General features: G+C 39.0%; 1 protein-coding gene across 1 annotated transcript; it reads right to left on the reverse strand.

Moving 5' to 3' along the window:
• Nucleotides 1–1,847: 1,847 nt before the first annotated feature.
• Nucleotides 1,848–18,181, reverse strand: ralba (v-ral simian leukemia viral oncogene homolog Ba (ras related)). The gene is made up of 5 exons (XM_067603179.1): nt 18,038–18,181; nt 4,192–4,383; nt 3,497–3,705; nt 2,904–3,081; nt 1,848–2,701 (listed from the first exon to the last, which is right to left on the reverse strand). Exons 2-5 carry the CDS (start codon nt 4,303–4,305, stop codon nt 2,579–2,581), a joined length of 624 nt encoding a protein of 207 aa, XP_067459280.1. The 5' UTR covers nt 4,306–4,383; nt 18,038–18,181; the 3' UTR covers nt 1,848–2,578.
• Between the last annotated feature and the right edge of the window lie 946 nt (nt 18,182–19,127).

Genomic DNA, 19,127 nt, shown 5'->3' on the forward strand with positions numbered 1-19,127 from the left:
TAAGGACATGAGGGATATTTGACTGTTGACACCAAAGAGAGATTAATGCTAAAATAGTGCTGGAAAAAATGTAACTTTGCGTCCCTTGAAAATTATAGAAATGCCACAGAAAAATCAACAATACCTACAGGAGATTTTAAAACTACCATAAAGCAGAATAAGGTCACTATAAACTCACTTTTGATTTACGCAGACACAAACAAGTCCCTATAGGAACAATACAGGAATACAAAGGCTTTTTTTTATGTTAGGATCTCTAAGGCATCTTCATATCACAGTGGCTCACAAACTGCTTTCCCATGTTTGGCTATAGAGGAGATGCAGTCATACTTGAAGTCTATGGTATTTCCTTTCTTTTACAGAACACAAGGGCAAGACACTTTCTCCCATCCTTGACAGAAAAAAGTATTTTCAAAGTGATATATGGTCAGTATTTTCCTCGTGATATAGTCAACCCTGTTTTCATGTTGTGAAATGAGTTTCACTGACCTGGCCACCCTAAGGGTTTCAGCAATGCGAACCAGTGACTGGTTGATGCTACACTCATCCTGCCATGTAAGATAAGCCTGTAAGATTAATAAAAATGGTGGTAGTATATCACTGTCAAATTCAAGAAAAACAGGCTGTTGGCACTGTTTTCTAGATGGCAGAAGAACAATCAGTACAAACTGAGTAACTGTTGAGTTATTTGACTAAATTGGGCCACAGAATGCCCCAAAGGGAATGTGCAATGACAACCATAACATTTCACTACAGAGGCTAATGCAATTACAATGGTATAGTATCAATACAGTGAGTAGTGAGAGCAGTTTTATTACTTCCACCAGCCAGTGGAGGGCAATGTGCAGCACTAAGTCAATTAGACCAAATATAAACCATTAGTTTCTCTGGTTCTGATATACAGTTAGAATTGGGGTTTCTCAGTGTGAACTTGTGGCATTTTACGTATGTACACTTTATGTTTTGAGAGAACGAATAATGTCAAGTATTTACAAAGAAAAAAAGCATTTATTCAGCAACACTCTCACTGCAGAGAGATAAAATCATACTCACAGTAGTAGGAAGTAAAAGAAAGAGGGAGGACATGTTAAAAAGGATGGTTTACACAATGTTGGAAACATCTTGTTTACCGTAGCACTTGATGAAACAACAGTTAAGAAGTTTGTCAAAGCTTCACTCACACAGACACAGAAAGGTAGTCAAATTTTCTGTTAAATGCACACACACTGATTAACATACATACTATACATCCACAAACATAGTTTGATTTTTTGTAATTTTGTTGGCACAAACTGTTTAAAAATCTACACTTCTTAGGTACTGGCAATGTAGTGCATGTTCTCCAAAAGACCACAAAACAAAAATAACAGAAGTATTAAGATTAATAATTACTGATCAGAAACATGATGGCCTCCTGGATTGTCAACACCTATCTCACAGTGCAGAACCAGTAAAGACTCCAAACTTCAGAAAGTAAACAGCACTGTGAGAATGGTGGGAAGGGCCAGATTACATCAATATGGCAGAGAGAGGAAAAAAAAAGAACAAGTCTCCTCTCTCCCTTCAGTCACTGCTTAGTCGACTAAAGTAGAGAAACACAATAACAGTAACTGCATAACAGTCTTCTTTTCACATCTTCAAAATATCTAACAAATGTTAAAATATTCACAAGAAGCCATCACCAGAAATTGGGGGGTTTTCTGATTATTGTCACCAAGGAATTTAATGTGCAGCAGTCCTCCTGAAAAACTGTGAAACATCTTATGATTGATTTAATCATGTAAGGCCAGATAACAATGGAAGAAAATAACCCTGTTTGGCAACAAGTCCTTTGATTGCACTGTCTGTTTCTTCTATGGTAAAAAAAAAAAAATAAAATAAAAAAAAAAATCAGAAATTCTTGGATAAAAGCAGCCTCAAGGGCTGAGAAATGAAAACATTTAAACTCAGTTTCAACAGCCATTCAAACATGCTTTGCAGTCATGAAGATATGAGTTTGGACAGATAAATGAATGAGGCCAACATCTTCAATGGACACGACGTTAAGTGTCATCATAAATGATTACAAATGTGACAGACAGCAGCATTAGAGTTCCTTGTAAATTGATTAACATAAGCGCAATGGTCTATATTACGATAGACTAATAATAATTATGCAGGTTAAGAATAAGAGAAGGTAAAGAAAGTAAGAGCACTGTTAACTTGACAAAGACTCAACAATTCTGGTGTAAAACACACTGAACCAAAGTCAAAGGCAGTATAATCGCTGAGTTAAACAGTGGAGAATGTCTTGAGCAGCAGAGTTAGTGTCAGTGGCAGTTTGGTCATTGGCTTACTTTGAGCCATCAAGCACTGCAGTCCAAGTCACAGTCAGAACAGTGGTTATCTTCCAATGAAACAGCAAGTCAGATTTCATCGATTAAAAATGGCAAAAAAGTGGCTGAAATTGTTCTAGACACTAAACTATGATGAGCTATTTAAAAAGGTCAAATTTCATTTGAATGACAATGGCAGGGACACTCTGCTTTGTTCCCCATCTTTGCAGTTGTATTGTGGGTTGTTAAGGTCCATGAGGAGTTCAAAGTAAACAGCATCTCTCTCTGAAGCTCTTCTTGTTCTTCTTGTTCTTTCCTTTTCCGTTTTTGTCTTTGTTTTCTGACATTTTCTTGCCTCGTACATCACGCATCAGGTCAAAGAATACCTGAAGAGGAAAAAGAAGAAATGAGGAGCTGTAGCATGCAAACCTAATATTGTAATGATAAAAATGAAATGCCTACATTGAACAATGGACCAGTTTTAAGTGGAGGCAGAAAGAAACACGGAAACTATTCCCATCAAGTCTATCCTTTGAATTAAAGAAGCTTTTTCATGTATAATATGTGAGTCACAGAAGAATGATGCACCTTGTCAACGTTGGCTCTGGTTTTGGCTGATGTCTCTACATACTGGACGCCCCACTCGTCAGCCTTCCCTCGAGCCTCGTCCACAGACACTTGCCGGCGCTCCTCCAGGTCTGACTTGTTTCCAACCAGCAGGAGAGGGATCTTATCCTCTTCTGCCTTCACTCGCAAGATCTGCTCCCTGCAGGCACAGCCGAGAAAGTGTATTTTTGGTATTTTGTATTTTAAGCAAGTGTCTTTTGACATGACCAACAGTTACAGTTAGAAATTACAGACTTCCTGATAAACTGAATAAATCATTTTAAGGAGCAAATTAGCAGGATCAGAACTGATGCAGTTTAAGGTATTTTGTGAATGATTTCTGATCCTTTGTTTGTTGTAACCTATTGTTTTCGGGTATGCCTGTTTTCAAAAATACCACACTGTGTTCCTATATATTTTGCAACATTTTGCAAGTATAGATGACTCTACAGGGCTACTGAAACAAGAATGAAATCAGACAATTGTAATCATATCAGCAATGGTCAACACTCGCTACCTGATATGGAATTAAGGCCAATATCAAGATGATGACAGATGTAGACAGGATACAGTACCTGAACTCAGCGGTGGCAGTGAACGACTCATGCTCTGTGATGGAGAAGACTAGCAGGAAGCCCTCCCCGCTGCGAAAATAGTTGTCCCTGATGGCAGCGTAGTCCTCCTGGCCAGCTGTGTCCAGGATGTCGATCTGGACCTCCTCCCCATCAAGAACCACCTTCTTCCTGTAGCTGTCCGCCTTGGTGGGCTCGTAGTCCTCCACAAACTGGGAATGAAAAGAGTCATTTCTTTGGAGATTTTGAAGAATGAAAGATGCTTACATTCACATGCATAAAGCACCACTTAAGCATGAGCAGTAATAAAATCCTAAATTGAGCACCTCTGTGATGTAGGAGCTACAGTTGTTTCCTATGATCATGTTCTTACTTTCAAGTAACAGACAGCAGCCTCTCTGTATTCTGAACCACGTCTTGCAACTGCTTCCCATTAAAAGCTTGTTATTGTTGAACAACTAGAAGGCAGTCTTTACATTTGAAATCACTTAGAGGAAGCGCTGATTCAGTCAATGAGTTTAGCAACCAACTGATATCTAGATTAGGATATTGGAGATGCAATAGAAAAGTGAACTGGCTAGACAAAGAGATGCAGGTGACTACTGCTTATCGTTAAAACCCCTTCTTCTCTATCTGCAATCTGCTCACCTTGAACCCATACGAGTTTTGACATTGCTTGTAGGGGTGTGTTGACTCACCTCATCATACATGAACTGCAGGGTGAGGGCTGACTTCCCCACACCTCCACTGCCCACCATTATCACCTTGTGCAGTGCCAGAGAGCTCTGGTTTTTACTTTTACTGGTAGCCATCGCTGGATTCTTCTTTTTTACTTTCACACACACACACACTTGTACACTTCTCTGCACCCAAACACACTCAGACACAACCTGTGAATGACAGAAGTGGAAACATATCAGTGAATACAGTAAATAACATCCATAAATAGAGAAAAAAAAGTCTGTGGACAAGTGCAAGGACAGATGGCAGTTGTTACTTAACAGCTTTCACTATGACAGTAACTTACTGTGCCAAGGCACTAGGCTTTGCTCCAACAAATCTTGAATCCTAACCCCCACCCTTCCCATTAAAGTGCCAAATTGCCAACTCATGAATCCTAGAACTTTATAAAGTTCGCCATCAAAAGGTCATTGCAGCTGATCAGAGGTAATGAAGCTATCATTCTCCAATCCAAGAGGCATTTAGGAATGCATTAAAATAGGGCATCATGTGCTAACCTCGTTAAAAGGAAGGGAGACGTCATTGGCCATCTATTTGCACTATACAGGCCATACCCTGAGAGGGTGAAAGTTCAGACTCAATTGCTTTTGCCTGACTTCCAGATCTTCTATCTCTGTCAGACACAAGTTCCAACAAAGAGCAAAGAGACTATATTGTAAATGCCCGCCTGGCATGTCTTCAACAACCTCTGGACGGACAGAAAATGATTGTATCGAGAGTGTTGGATGTGCACAAGGTTCATCAGAAGACAAATCAAAACAAGTCATTAATCTGCCATTAGCAGCCATTTATCGCCAAGATATATTTCAACGAAGACTACAACAGCCATTTGCTTTATTATATCTTTGACCAGAGAGGGCAACTAATCACTTAATTGACTTAAATTCACGGTGTACGCAGTGCTCATCAGTTTATCAACTGGGTATTGACTGTTTAACAAGAATAAGATTCTGCAGCCAGACTAGCAACTCTGTGAGTCTGTACTCACACACAAAGGGGGGTCTCGTGGGAACACATTGACATGCACTCTAGTAACCTGGTTACAACTACAGTTTTAAGTGAATGATAGAAAATATGCAAGGTATCATGTGACAAAAGCCCTGATCCAGAATGAATTTTTTTACTTCAGTAATATACGATGCAACTTAGCCCACTGAGACTGTCTCTGGAAGACCCACCAGCCAGTGTCCTGTGTTTTTATAATGCAGCAGAAGTCCATTCAAATCCTTTCCTGTGGACTACCTCACTGACACAGTTCTACTGCCTTCTGTCTAATTAATACTAATAGCATTCAGGTCTAATCAATTTACCCTTTGGCAAATCCTGAACTCATAATATTAGGTGTTAGCATTCACCCTATGTGGCAACATCCATCCATGTTCTCACCTCACTACAACTATACACAGTCAAAAACACAATCAAGCATCTGTCAATTGATGTTTGACAATAAAAACTCATGTTAGAAGCAACAAGCTAAGAGCTGTGAAAGTGCTTTTGTCAGAGGACTCAATACAATTGTTATCACATCATGGTAACCAACCTCCTCTTTGCCTTGACCTCCCCACCCCCCCATCACTCTATCTCCAACAACAGAAAGAAAGAGTTCTTCTCTCCTCTTAAGATGTCACACTAATGGAAACATTGAGCTTATTCACAGCTTTATTATCACCTACTCCTCCCTAAGAGTAAACATTTCACTTCAGCATATACAGTGAGACAAGCGTGCACTGACATTTAACTAGACAAGGCCAAAGAGAGTAAACATTTCTGCTGATGGCAGAAAAAACACAGTGATTTTCATGTTTTACATTACATTTATCATTATGAACGTAGAGAAAACATCAACACACCACTGGAACCTACAAAAAGAGATTTCCATAGTACATGTGAAAACGTTAGTGTTTTTAACTTCCTGAGGAGCTAGCTGACTCTATAAAATTACTCCTGAATCCACAAATCTGATGTCAAATACTGTATATTTTCATGTTCCAGCATTATTTACTGACTACACTAATCATGGCTGTTAACAAAACTATCTCATGAGAATATTTTTAACCAAACCTCAATTATCCTCTTGCATCGGATCACAGCAACATGTGTGAAATGATGCTTCAATAAAACACAGCATTCAAAGTCTTTGTCTGAAAACTACACTGTAAAATAGAAGGCACAATGACGGCTGATCTGGTTTGCCTGCTAACTGATCACACACTTCACAAGGAGTGTATCTGACAGACAAAATCAAATAAGATGTTCAGCATCCGAATGGTTGCTCACTGTGGCCACACTAATAAGAAGAAACAATATGTTGTGTTTTCACATCTTTCCCATCCAATCTTTTTGAACAGATCAGATAATCACATTTCAGTGACAATGACCATTTAGCGTCACATTTCATATCTCTAAATCTCACACGGCTTCAGGGTGAAGTCACAGAATGTGAAGGCAGTAGGGAGAGCTCAGTATGTTGACACCAGAGGAAGTGAAAATAGCAGCTTTAACTGAGAATCAACTTTCGTAAATATGCGTACGTGTCGTTTCAGACTGCCCGACCAATTCCAGGCGAGAAAACAGAACAGAAAATGTATAAATGAATGTGCATTTGCTGCAACAAGATGTGGCATTGTTTAAAAGCATGGGGAAATACACACGGGTTGTATCACATTAACCTTCACTTCAGTATGCCATCTATAGTATGACAACTGTGGATGCTGAGGATGTGGCATCACGGTTCCACTCTCCCTGACCAGGAAGTATTGTCTGACCTGTGTTCTTCCTGCCTTTGTTATCAGTAACCAGTCCAGTGAAAGGGCTCATAGGAAGGATACACACACACACCTTCTGAAAGAACCTATGCCAAACTCAGCACTTATGCATAGGGGTCACTATTTCAATTATTCAAATGTAACCCACTTCCCTGTGCGCATGAACATACACAGAGTTCCAATGCTATAAATAAAGTAATCACAGTAAATAAATTGATGGCAAAACAACAAAAAAAGAATACTCAGCACAACTAAGTGCTTAGTGCAGATTTTCCAAAGGAAGTTTAAAAAATTAGGTGTGGGGTCCTAACATATTTCCACCAGCTGCAGCTCACCACAAGTTGCGTGTAGGGTTATAATGGAGGGCAATGTCAAAAGAGGAATTAATATTTAGGCCTGACCCAGATATGGAACTGGAGTCTGCTTGGTGCTGGTCCTTTTTAGGGGATGTGGGGTTATGGAGGAGGAGTATAGTTAACAGACCACTCTGGTTGCTAAGCTCCTGAAATATAAATGACACCAGTGCAGTGTGTGCTGCAGGACTTCATCAAGATTCCCTTTGGAGAATGGACCAGTGTTCCCTCCGCGCTCCTCGTAACACTTTGGCAGGGATGTACCAAGGTTTGCCAGGACTCACACAGATAGCTACTAATAAAAGATTAGAGCGACACAACCCATGTTGGTGCTACCAGGCCTTATATAAAATATATAGTTAATAGGCCATTTCCCTAAAGTAGCACATGACCCCCAATGCTCTTATCTAGGAATGCTTTGGTTGATTATGGCCAAAATACATCGGGCACAGATGCTGCATGACACGTCTATTATAGCATGGCCGCAGCAGAGCACGTCCATTATAATCAACTGAATGCCGCGTGCACGTCATGCGGTTCATCTCTATTTTTGTTCAGCTGGTCTATTTTTTTTTTCTCTATGCATGGCTACATGGCTCTACTACAGGTAAAAACTACACAGAACTGTGTAAAAAACTTTAAACGTTAAAATTAATCAATCAAATCAATGTGTATCCATCATCCTGTGGTTAAAACAATCTAGTTAATTCATTCAGTACCATAGTCAACGCTTCCAAACCCTGCATCACCAACTGCATTATCACTTGACAAAAGTCAACAGTATGCAGTGACTATCTGACGTGACAAGTCGCGTCCGTGCCTGGTGTATGTCAGCTGTTATGCACCAGTTAAAATTGGCTGATGTCCATTACAAATTATTTAACCATTCAACCGACTGATTATGATGACATTAAAATGGTGACTCGTATTTGTCCTTAAGAGCCTATCCCTACTTTTATCTCGTCATCTTCAGAAAAGTGTAGCTCTTTTTCTTTAGCCACGATCTGTCACTGAACCCTCTTTCTCTGAGGGACGCAGAGTGAGTGAATTAATGTGCATAATTTCCAGATATCTGTGCCATAGTTGCAGAGAGCCTGGTGACTCTACCTCCCTCTCTGCATTCCCAAGGTCACAAGGGCGAGGGGATTTCCTCTTCTCCCCTGATGGAAAAAACAGGGGCTTTTCTGACCCAATTAACAACCCTCCAAATTCCAAAGGAGGGAGATTAGCTCAGTGTGGCTGTTTCTCTCATCATCATTCTGTACTGGTCAAGTGAGTCAACCCAAAAACTCTGAGGTGGAATTGTGTAGGTGTGGTTTACTAGAAACATTGGTGAGTGTTGTACTGACTTTATGTAAATATCCACAGGATGTGATGTCATTTCAGGGAAGGAAATTGTGTGATATTCATCCTACTAACATCACTCTTCTTAATTCTTCTTAGATATATCCAAACAGATACTCTCTTGGTAATTCTGCTACCACACAACTCCCTTACTAATGCACCAGCTGCAAACCAAAACTCTTACTGTGTCTCATCCAATTTCTGCCACTCCTAGACTGAAAATGTTCTTCATTACTACTTCAGCAAATCTGGAGGAGGAACTGAGCCCTTGGATTCTACACAACTATCTAACTAGTCATAATTACAACTTGCTGTGGCCAAAACAATATAACCTGGATTAGTCACCTTAGTCATGAGGTATGTGTAAGAGCAGCTCTCCTCTCCTGTAAGACACAGCAATTTGAATTCAAGATCCTAAGGTTTCCTTATCACGGAGTAACCAACAATGCATAATTTAACAGCAACCCACAGGAGAGGTATGGTAAAAATGTGTTTAGTCAAGATATAGCGGTTATAATGGCCACTGCCAGTGGAGATCAGCAAATGATTTGGCCTACTTATAAAGATGGTATACAGCAGCGAGGAAGAAATTTTCAAAAAGCACCTCACAATGCATACTAACAACCCTTGGCCAGGGGAAGTGCACAGAGGAGCCTTTGACAAAACAGGGCAGCAGGGAACTAAATCCTCTCTGTGTTACAATCCTTACTACTTCAGCAACACTGAGTGGGCTGCTTATTCAAATGCATCCCCATCCTGAATATTTATTTTATTCATATGGAGATCATCACCAAGGTGCAAATGTAGCGCAATCTTCACTGATCCCATTAGCTGACAGAGCAATGACTCAGGCAAAGCATCACACCACGTTGTGGTAGTGTATGGAGCAAATACATTATTATGCAATGGCATTGTGATTCATAAGCTTTTTGGGGTTTAGCCTATAACTCACAATATCCTTTCTAACCACCCTTCAGCTGACTCAGATGATCTTATCCAAACACTCATGTCTTTCCCCATTATCTAAGCATTCCACAGGACTGATTCAGGGTGCAAAGAGAGAGGACTTCAGATCCCTGCATGCATTCACTGACAAATCTATTCGTTCTTGCTGAACATCCCACATCTCCCCGCTTGTTATCTCCCGTCTTGCTATGACTTTTTTCATTTGCCTAACAGGAGACATAACAGGCCCAGTTACATACTATCTACGCCATGCTAGGGGTATTTGGTTCTATCATGGTTTATAAGTGGGGGAGTTGTAAACCATGACAGCACCACAGAAAAAAAAAACAACTACCTAAAATCCCCCACTATCTCTTTCACTCACAGCTCAGATGTATTTGAGGTCATGCGTCAGAGGCCATGAGTTCATACTTTTGTGTGCTTGTAAACCTTGCTCCATGCAGTTTCTGTTTCATTATGAAAAGCCTGGACAGCAAACGTCATTCTGCCGGAACCACAGAGTATACTGTATAGCTTGGATTGGATTAATAAGACAGCAGGGGGAGTAAATTGTTTTGTGGAATCGCTCCACCTTAGTCACAAACTTATATGCAAATTTGGTGCACGATACATTTATGAGCTGGGACAACTCCTCTCAATACCCCATGCCAATGAAATGATGGCCTTATCTGGCAGAGCACAGAATGAATTCAGAGCGCAAGTTTGTGTCAGTGGGTAGATGAGTGGAGCAGCAGAGAGAGGCTGAGCGGAGTGGAGGCAAAACTGATGAGATCTAAGAAATTATCTCAAGTCTCTCAACTCTCCACAAATCCTCATATCACCACCCAAATCGTGCAGCACATATTGCCTGGAATATATGCTACTGTGTCAAAGTTTGTAAGGCTCTGCATTCTTGCAAGCTAAATATCATGTTACCATCCTACTGACATTGCTGCATTACAGACAAGTTGATTAACCTAACACAATTTTCCGAACCATTTTAAGACAGATTTCTTACATTTCAAGCAGTTATTATTTTCACTTAATTTCACTACAGAAATAACCACAAACCACACTTGAAAGTGGAACTCAAATTATGTGCTCCAAAACTTGTGTCATCATCTGACTACCACGCAGCGCACATGTTGCTGATACAGCATAATGCAAGTTGAAAATGGAGGGAAGAGCAAAAAAAAAAAAAAAACCTGCTGGACTTGCTACAGCTGGATCCTTGAGTTTAAGTGTAGAGTTTCACTTTTTGATTGTCAGCATTACCTCAACATTATGTAAATGTATTGTACATTACATGGACATAATGTAAATAATAAGATTATGGAGCCTTTCCTCAACTTGCTCCAGATGTTTTATTCCCTGTCGACAATCTCTAGTGGCGTTAGAATATGTGGGATAAAAAGACAAGCAGCCTGACCATACTAACCAGTTTATGTGCTCTTGTGGCCTCTGCAACAAACTGGTTAAAATTAGCAGACTCCTGGACACTGGATGCCAGCAGTGGGTTAAGGGGAATTGATGCATCAAAAAAAGTTTCACGGTGTTCTGAAAACAACCATTTGCATAACTTCTTCCTCTTGCTTGTCATCACAATTCCTCTTCCTTGTCGTCATAACTGCACCTACATAAAAACTGCATCTTGGTATCCCAGTATGTGAAACTGGCTGCCTTTGAGGGAAAAATGTTACTCTACGCTCACTCAAAGATGTGTTTTGCTTTTTGTTACTTGCGTGTTTGACATTCACTGTCCAGAATGACGTATGTGAAGTCTGAGGGGAAAGTTTCTCTGTGCTCACTTTGAGTTAAAGAAGTGTACCTACAAGAATTAGTTTGTAATATCACAACTAGTTTGGAACCCAATTGTGGTCCAGTATACAACTTACACAAGAGTGATGTGGAAACTTGAAACCTCCAGTGCACACACACACGGAGAATGGACTTTTTAGTGAAGTAGGAAACAGCTTGTGTCCAGCAGTCAAACTTTTAAAAGGAAGATTATTTGCAGAAAGAACAATATTCAATTAGGAAAAACGAGTAGTTGTAATTTTAAGAATACGTAACAAGGTAACTGGGTAACTTTTTTGTGGAAACAAAATTATTATTCCAAGCAGAGTATTTTAATGTCTTAAATCAGGCCTGGAGAGGATCTTTTAAGAGGAACTCCACCAATTTCACACATCAAAGTCAGTTTACAGGTTTTGGGGAGTACTGTATGTGAAAAAAATTGTATAAAGCCTTTTGTGGCTCCAGAGGGAGCTGTGTGAACTCTGATAAAATGCCTCAAGTGATTTCACTTGAAGCAGTGTTGGCTGAGGCTGAAGAATGCAAGTTTGAAAATGAAAAAAATCTGGAGAGTGGAATTAAAAAGAAGCAAGGTTACTAGACCTCTGTAGCCCCTTCCTCATCTCTGCTTGAGGCTAGCAGGTTGAGGCTACATTAGCCGCAACTAGCACAACACACCTGAATTTCTGACTGAACTGTGTGTGGTCAAGTTGCATTGTGGGTAATGTGAAGAAGAACATTGTTCTGCTGCATCGATATTTTTTTTTAAACTGTCCAACAATGTTATACAAGTGCAATGCTAAATCTGTATGAGTATATCCTTTCCTATTATGTGGAAAAAATTATAACTGTCCAATTCACAGATGTTGGAATGGAGATTAATTTGTACAGTTTGCACTGCGCACTACCAAAAGACAATAGGATTTCATTCTACCCATTTTCATATATATATATTTTTTTTCTACTTTATTCAAGTAAGAAGCAGGACAAAAATGTGTGCTACATTGTGTGCATTAGACCATACATTTTATCAAGGACCTGCAAATACAAGGGGTGCAGCGAGGCCATCTCTTTATGCTGGATGAACCAAGGCACAAATGGGTAGAGAAGGGATTTTAAGAGTGTGTGATGATTTTACAGTATAGGCCTCAGTTTAAGGCAGTTCCCTGCATATCCTCAAACATGAGCTACACATTTCTAGTTCCTCAAGCATGGATCATATAGTAGGCTAAACATAATCAGTAAAAGTCACAAAATATATAAACATCCTTTCCTCCCTGCTGACAGAAAGCAGACAATTGATGACAGCTTGGTATGCACTTATCTACATCACCATCTCCTGCACATATTCACTCACTTTCCAAGCCCAGTATATGTATCAGCAGCAACACTGGTCATTCTGCCCTCGCCCCTCCACTGCCAACATCAATAGCAGATGGTTTTCTGAATCTGACAACCTAGGTCATTTGGGAACCTCATCAGAAAATGAAAAGCTGATCAAAAAAGCAGAGAGAGCTTTTTGATTTGAGCCAACCAGGTTAGGTCCAAAATGAGGGAAATGCAGCCTTGTGGAAAATGCATGGTTGGAGCTACAGGGATAAAAAACATCCTGACAGTCTTGACAGAGGGAGAGGAGGAATGCAGGGTCTGTTAAGCATCATTCATAGGAGATTCATTGCTTGCTATAGGTCTACAACTTCTCAGAAAACTGACATCTTTGCCAGAATTCTGCCGCGTTGTTTCCTTTTGTTTTGCATTAAGCAACTACAAGGTCAATGCCAATCAAAGACATTCACTGGAGAGTTTTCACTTTCTTTGACGGTCTAACTGTTTCAGGCTTTTTCGTGAAAAGCATATTTTAAAAAAAAAGTTATTCAGTTCTGGGCAAAAACACTGCACACTTGGTCAGTACAGCCACAAAAAATATCAAACATCAATAGCTGCCAATCAAAAATATCCACATTTGCTTTCAAGAATCCAGGATACACTGTTGTTGCCCAACAAGACTGCCAACCCATTCTTGAGTTGATTTCCCTGAACAAGTTGTGATTGTGCTGCACTCAGCAATGTTCTCACGAGTTGTTTACAAGGGCTGACTGCATGTCATTCCAGACGCGTTAACTGTGATATTCAGTGACACTTGCTGACTGGCTGAGTTAGTGTTAACTGGCAAGTTAACCCCAATGACAAACTTCAGCTTGGGACACACAAAATGAGATTGTGGAATCGTCGGAGACCTCATGAACAACAGCTATTTTCATGAATCCAGTCGTTTTGGCATCAAGCACACACACACTAGACAATAATCATCAACTTCAGAATATGAGATTTCACTCAAACTGCTGTTTAGGTGATACTAATTAAAAAAAAGATGAAGCCGTGGCTGTGAAAAGGTGCTGAGCATGACTTGAGTGTTTTCGTAGTTTCAACTACTCCATGATTTCTTTGATTTAGCTATATCAAGACTTTAAGCTAATAAAATTAACAGTTTTGAACCAGGACCGTCAGTATTTGGATCATGTAGCTCATGAAAACGTGTGTGTCAAACTTGGTAGGCTTCACTTGTTATTTCATTAAAGTAAACAGGTATTGGATCAGACACTTGTTAAAGGACTTGGATCTGGATTGGGGCCAAAAACTAAATCGGGACATCCCTAATCATCAATGTACAATAATATAAATAAGTTATCGTTTGTTATTGAGAAAGCCCCTCCGAATGTTGGAGAAGCTAGATCGGCCATGATTTTCTTTTAGTGAGTTTCTAGCCTTAGGTGAAATAGCTACAATGTGTATGTTGAAAGCTGAATTATTTTTTTTAAAAAGTAGGGCTGCAACAATTGGTCAATTAATCAATTAGTCAATTGACAGAAAAACAAATAACAACTATTTTAATAATCTATTAATCATTTAAGACATTTTTTCAAGCAAAACTGTGAAATATTTCCTAGTTCCAGCATCAGGATTGTGAGGATTTTTGGGGTTTCTTATGTGATAGTAAACTGAATATCTTTAGTTTTTGGACTGTTGGTGAAACAACAAAACAAAACCACAACCAATTTGGAAATTGTGCTGGACATCTTTCACTATTTTCAGAAATTAGAGTATATAATAGGCAGATTAATTGGTAATTAAAAGAACTGTAAGTTGCACCTCTTAAAAATATTTTTTCTAACTTTCTTTCAAACCTTTGTGATTTTCACTGTACATTTTTTTCTGTTAGGCAAGTGATTGTGTTTTGCCACATTTGTAAATACAAATTAAATCAGTATTCAATAAACAATAAATTCAATAAAATAAAATAGTTATGGATAATATTGCTTAAAGCATGTAATGTATGGCCTTAAGATGAAGGTCAACAAGCACTGAGTATGCAATCAATTATTCTTTAACTGCACTTAACGAATAAATAACTGCATGAATCAAGAGTGGCACATACCCCTAATGCATATCTAAACTACAAAAGCCTGTATGTATTCAGTAAGGCAAAAACATAAAAAAAAAAAACAACAGTAGCAAGTAAAAATTTGTTTTTTTTCTTTTAAACTAGGCCTTATTTACTCCTGAGATAGGCTACATGAATCTGGATAATGAAATATATTTGTCTCTTTCCCCTGACACCACAAAAAAAGTAAGCATAGTTTTGCCTACAGTATCCTTTCCTCCACCTGTCTGCAAACAAAAAAGCCTTATAAGAGTAAACATTACACCTATCTGCAAAATAGACAACCAGAAAAAACACTCAGTGCTCATCACAAAACACATTTGTTACCCAGCACCCATAAACATTCTCCACTGGCATTTGACTAAATTGCCTCTGCCCTGACATGCTTTAAAATTTCTGTACTACTTTGACCTTTTATATTTTGGCCAGTGGTGGAAAAAGTACCACATCCTTTACTTAAGTAAAAGCAGCAATCAAGCAATGTGAAAATACTACATTACAAGTAAAAGCCCTGCATGGCAAAATCCTATTACAGCAAAAGTACATAAGTATCAGCAGCAAAGTGTAGTTTAAGTATTGAAGTAAAAGTAGTGGTTTGGAGAACCAGTAGAACAGTTGTTTTCTTTTTCCACTGCAGCACAGCTAAACTGTTTCAGTAATAGTTTTGGCCAATGAGCTATTGATGGATGTTTACATTTTTCCATATAAAAGACCAAAATGTTATTTTCTTCCTTTCTTTTTTCTGCTGTACTGAAATCGTACCAAACCGTGACCCCAAAGCCGAGGTACATACTGAACCATGAATTTTGTGTATCGTCACACCCCTATATGATACACGAATCTGTTTTCAGTTTTTAGAATTTTTCTGTAATCTTTGATATTTGGTGAAATATTTGATCGTTTGAACATTTAGCCTATTGAGATGAAACCATGTGAGAAGTTTAGAGGGAAAAATCACTTAGTGGAGGTGTTAACAACTTATAGACATCTGAAATGTGACCCCGACTACACACTGTTTTTGTAAGACATCAAAAACCAAGAAGGTTGGAAACCACTGGTTTAATCTTTAACCATGTGTTGTATTTTAAAAGCTTGTTATATTATCCATTGTGTCAAATCTTCATCTGATAAGTAAATAAAGCTGTCAAAAAATGTAGTAGAGTTGAAAGTACAATATTTCACCCAAGTACAGGCACCTAAAAATTATACTAAAGTACAGTACTTGAGAAACTTTCCACCCTTTATTTTTGCCCATATTTCTGCAAGGCCTTTAGAAAAGTCAATAGGTGGCGAAGCACAGTTCAATCAACAGATGTTCTCCCTAACTGGGTTTTAGTTGAAGTAGGGTTCCAAAGAAAAAAGATTTAGAGATTTAAAGGAGACCTATTATGCTCATTTCCAGCTCTATATTTTTATTCTGGGACTCCACTAGAGTAGCTTTACAAGATTCACAGTTCAAAAAACATATTTATTTTATACTGGCCCTTTATGCAGCCCCTCAGTGCAGCCTCTGTCTCTTAACAGGCGATCTTAGCTCCTGTCTCTTTAAGGCCCTACTCTTAATGGGCCTACTGTTCTGATTGGCCAGCTTTCCCGAAAGCCTGCTGAGGGGCAGCTGTATCAGAGTTGTGTTAAGTTACTGCTGATGAAAACCCAACATTTCCTGCTTTACTGCTTCATATTAAAAGCTTTTAAATGACTAAATAATGGCTAAATAATAATGACTAAATATTGTGAAGAATTTCCAGGAAATGTAATGTGTTCCTCACCAAATTAGCAGAGCTTCATTAGCAGCACTAGAAACCGGTTGACACAACAAGATATGGACATATTTGTAGCTGTTTGTTCAGTGGATCAGTTAGAAATTATGCAGGGAGGGCTAGTACCAGCAGAAACAGCCACAGCAATGATAATGTTTGATGAAGAGCTGCAGACAACCAGCACACCTCCAACAGGTAAACAACTTATTTTACTTTGCTGAGCTGTGTAATGGAAAAACACTCACAGCATGCCGGCTCAACTCTAGTCTCTAGCAGATGACCATATAAAGGAATCTGTTACAAGCCAACGTCAGCTCAGATTGAAAGTAGAAAAAACATGGGAAACCGAGTCTTCAGAGCAGTCTGAAGTCAGTGCTTTTTACTCACAAGGTTTACTTCTACATACATTTACCTCATTATTTGGCCACATTTAATATGAACATCCAACATTGTAACATTATATATATCACTGCAAATAAGGAAAAGCATATAGGTCCCCTTTAACTCTATGATTTCATTAAGTAGATTTGACACTGATAACTGTATTAGACCTCACAGAATTAACTAATACATCCCAATTTGGTGTTTACCTACATTGTTATTATGGTAGGTTAACTGGCCGTTTTGCTGACAGTTAGGATTACACCCACTTTAGCTGAAGAAACCATGAGCCAGCTTGGGTGTGTCATCTCCTCAGGGAGGGGGGAAACTTTTCACCAAACAGAGCTATACGAGTTACTCTCGACGGGAATTTTAAAATACAACTGTGAAACTATGAGCGTGACATTAACCAGTTAACCCCCTACTAAACGCCTACGTTACATGTGCCAAACACGTAGAGTAGCACTAACGTTACAACAATAACGCTAGCTAGCTGCCTGTGTCTAAACGGCAGCTGACCAACACGAAAGCTCATAAATATAGACTTTGGTTATACGACTAACTTACTGCTAAACCATTATTCACATTAATAGAGACACATCGTTCATATAATCCAGTAAAACTGAGGGAAATTGACGGGGTGCCCACAAATTAATGCAAAACGTCCACATCAGTAACGCTAAACAGTGACCGGTTGCTAACCTAACGATAAGTTATTAGCTATTAACGTGACGTCTAATGTTAGCGTTATGTTATTATACCCGTTTAACACAGGCATAAATGACACGTAAGCTTCTACACTAACGCGAACAGACATTCATACCATTTACTTAGTTAACTCCGAAACGAATTAAGAGTTTATTTGGCACCCATCTGGTCATAAACGGTCACCCCTCTGGGTCTATTGGTCGCTCGTCCTTCCTTAAAACAGGTGTGGTAGTTTGTTTCTCTCTAAATAAACAACCGTGTGAACAAACAACCAGCTATTCAGTTCCCGTAAGAAATGTCTGAAGCCTTACCTAAGCAGGATTTGTGTTTCTGCCCTCGGTTGATGCTATCTTGATGACTGCATTCATAGAGCATATCGGGCGGATTGGTTCTCCAAACGCAAACCGCTCCTGCAACAAAAGCCCCACCTTCCGGATGTGAAAACTACAGATGACAGGATGTAACGTCATTACCGCCGCTCACGGAGTCTGACGTCGTCTGTTTAGATTTCCACTGGAGCCTTACAGAGCAGCTGTTGTCATAATGATAGATTTATTAATTGTTTTTATTCATGGATTAACAGACACACCCACACACACAGGTTTACTTAAGTCACTTTTGGGGTACTACGCATAGATTTGGGGTATTATACATAGACTTACATTCATTTCCTGGAGACTTACTCTAAGCTTGATCATAACCACTATTTGCTTAAACCTAACCCTAACCTTAACCTAACCCTAATCTTAATTTAACCCTAACCTTAACCACTGACCTGAAAATCAGCGTTTTACCAATTGGGGACACGGCTTTTGTCCCCACTTGCACGAGCTGTTTCCAGTCATCTGGTCTTAAGCCTGGATTTGTGTCCTTGAAAGTGATATTAGTCATACCACACACACACACACACACACACACACACACACACACACACACACAATCCAAGGGATAATGTGTCAATTTCCAGCATGGTCCCAAGATGTAAAAAGACAAATAAACATAAACAAGCACTAGACATTCAACATAAAAACTTAACGGTACAATCCTGAAATCCAAAAACACATCACCGCAATTTAAGAAATAAAAAATAATAAGTCCTGAATCAGAAGGTAGAGCAACGAAACCCCTCCAGCAAAGAGCAGCTGAAAATAATCATCTGTGAAGAATGGCAGAACATCTCTCCACAAATTTGTGAAAGACTGGTATCATCCATGTCCAGGAGGATCCAATCTGTCATCAGAAATAAAGACAGGCATTCAAAATATTGAAAAAAAATAATAATTAGTTTAATTTAATTAGTTTAATTAGTTAAATATTCTGTTTTTTTAACTAATTGGCTTAAATTGTATTAAATATACAGGCTTTGTAGTTACTTAACATTTTAGTGATACTGACCAGGGG

Source organism: Thunnus thynnus, chromosome 11, assembly GCF_963924715.1.
Source record: "Thunnus thynnus chromosome 11, fThuThy2.1, whole genome shotgun sequence".
Taxonomy (NCBI): domain Eukaryota; kingdom Metazoa; phylum Chordata; class Actinopteri; order Scombriformes; family Scombridae; genus Thunnus; species Thunnus thynnus.

What these genes read in the sequence shown, in the direction of transcription:
- ralba (XM_067603179.1), bottom strand. Translation starts at nt 4,305, where the DNA reads ATGGCTACCAGTAAAAGTAAAAACCAGAGCTCTCTGGCACTGCACAAG. An exon ending in ACTGCCACCGCTGAGTTCAG is followed by an intron (nt 3,082 to 3,496) that starts GTACTGTATCCT and finishes CTGTGCCTGCAG; the next exon opens with GGAGCAGATCTTGCGAGTGA. An exon ending in CCAGAGCCAACGTTGACAAG is followed by an intron (nt 2,702 to 2,903) that starts GTGCATCATTCT and finishes TTTCCTCTTCAG; the next exon opens with GTATTCTTTGACCTGATGCG.